The 1,743-nt window shown below is 34.1% G+C and overlaps 1 protein-coding gene across 1 annotated transcript; it reads left to right on the top strand.

Annotated features, from left to right (window-relative positions):
- Nucleotides 1-99: 99 nt before the first annotated feature.
- On the top strand, nucleotides 100-1,456 carry LOC110445062 (the record flags this gene model as incomplete). The annotated part of the gene is made up of 3 exons (XM_021489419.1): nucleotides 100-151; nucleotides 510-794; nucleotides 1,259-1,456. Coding segments are annotated over exons 1-3 (535 nt in total), but the record flags the coding sequence as incomplete, so codon positions are not given.
- Between the last annotated feature and the right edge of the window lie 287 nt (nucleotides 1,457-1,743).

Below are 1,743 nucleotides of genomic sequence, written 5' to 3'. Positions count from 1 at the left end.
AAAAAAAAAAAAAGATATGTACATTTTCAGTTATATATGCATAAGCAATGTGTTTTATGAAAACAAAATATATTTTTAAACTGAGTTTTTTTTGTAGATATGGAATTTGTTGATAAGGACTTGGATCCCGAGGGAACAGAAAAAATGGAAGGTAAATATCCTTTTCTCCTTGCAGAATACATTACATGTTATTTACAGTTTAGCAGTCTTCACTTCATAGTAACTGATATTTGTAACATCATCCTTCTTTAAAGATGGCTTGCATATGGTGGTGAGCACAATCTCAATTTAAACAAGATTTCCATTGTTGGTTGTGCAATGTCTAAAACATTGGTGTCTGGCAAATCCCTATATATCCTTAGTTGTAGCTGGTTTGAAAAGAATACAACTAAATGATAATTGGTATAAGATCTTCTTCTTCTTACGTAAAGCCTCAGAACTAGCTGGGCTGAAAAGGATCTAATTAAATGATTATTGGTATAAGATCATTTTCTTCTTCTTACTTAAAGCCTCGGAATTCATGGAACTGATGAACACACCAAAACGGTGGGAGTTGGTCAAATCATATATAGACCCTGTGGAGATATACGACTCTTTGAGCAGCAAGAAAATCATCACTGAAAGAGAATACTTCTCAACCTTTAAAAGATTCAGAATTAAACAGGATCGCATTGAGAACCTCAGATGTACTGTCATTGACCAGAAGGAAGACGCTAGATTCATAGAGGAAGTGATCAGTTTTATACAAACTACAAGGAGAACACTTGTTCTGAAGAAAATCTTGCATGCTGATGGTAAGAATAACTCTTGCATGCTGATTGTAAGAAAATATCTTGCATGTTAATGGTAAGAAAAAAATGTGCATGCTGGGGGTACGGAAAAATCTTGCATGTTGATGGTAGGAAAAAATCTTGCATGCTGAGGGTAAGAAAAAATCTTGAACGATGAGGGGTAAGAAAAAATCTGGCATGTTGATAGTAAGAAAAAATCTGGCATGCTGAGATAAGAAAATATTTTGCATGCTGAGGGTTAGAGAGAACTTATATGGTAAAGACTTATGTAATTTGACAGAGAAATCTGACATGTTAACAGTAAGAAAAATCTTATATGCTGTTAAGAAAAAAAATCTTATATACTGAAGGTAAGGACAATTTTATGTGCTGACAATAAGAAAACTATCTTAAACAGAAACAAAGTTATTTTTTTAGTAACGTACAGCCATTCAATTGTTACAGCTGATAGTGTTTATCTACTGCAGATGAAACTTTGAAAAAAATGCGCGAAGAACAGGACCCAAAGAATTTCTCAGCAAAATTAAGTGAACGAAAAGCAAAAGGACAAAGGATATTATTTCCACTTTTCACGACAACTGCAGCCAGAAAAGATCTCCCCGAGAAAACATCTTTGGAACCTCTAGGAGCTAGAACATCAGAGGACTCAGCAAAAGGACCATATGGTAAGAAACATGTTTGTATTCTTCCAACTGAAATGTACTTGTTATGATTATTTATTATTTTCAGTGTTAATTTAGTGGTTGTCTAGGTGATAAACCTATTCTGGCTATAATTATATTAACAATCCTTGTACCACTGCCAAAAACTGTACCTATTCACTAGACATCGATTTTACAGCAAAACTATAGTGTTGATAAACCATTTCTGAAAAGGAAATCATACATGAACCTTGCAGGGCTTCTATAAAAAAGAGATCCCAGAGGGATCTTGGCGCCCACCTTTGTACCAT

This window comes from Mizuhopecten yessoensis, unplaced genomic scaffold (assembly GCF_002113885.1).
Source record: "Mizuhopecten yessoensis strain PY_sf001 unplaced genomic scaffold, ASM211388v2 hete_36004290, whole genome shotgun sequence".
Classification (NCBI taxonomy): Eukaryota; Metazoa; Mollusca; class Bivalvia; order Pectinida; family Pectinidae; genus Mizuhopecten; species Mizuhopecten yessoensis.
Note: the sequence above shows the minus strand (reverse complement) of the source record. Positions and strands in the feature narration are given on the sequence as shown.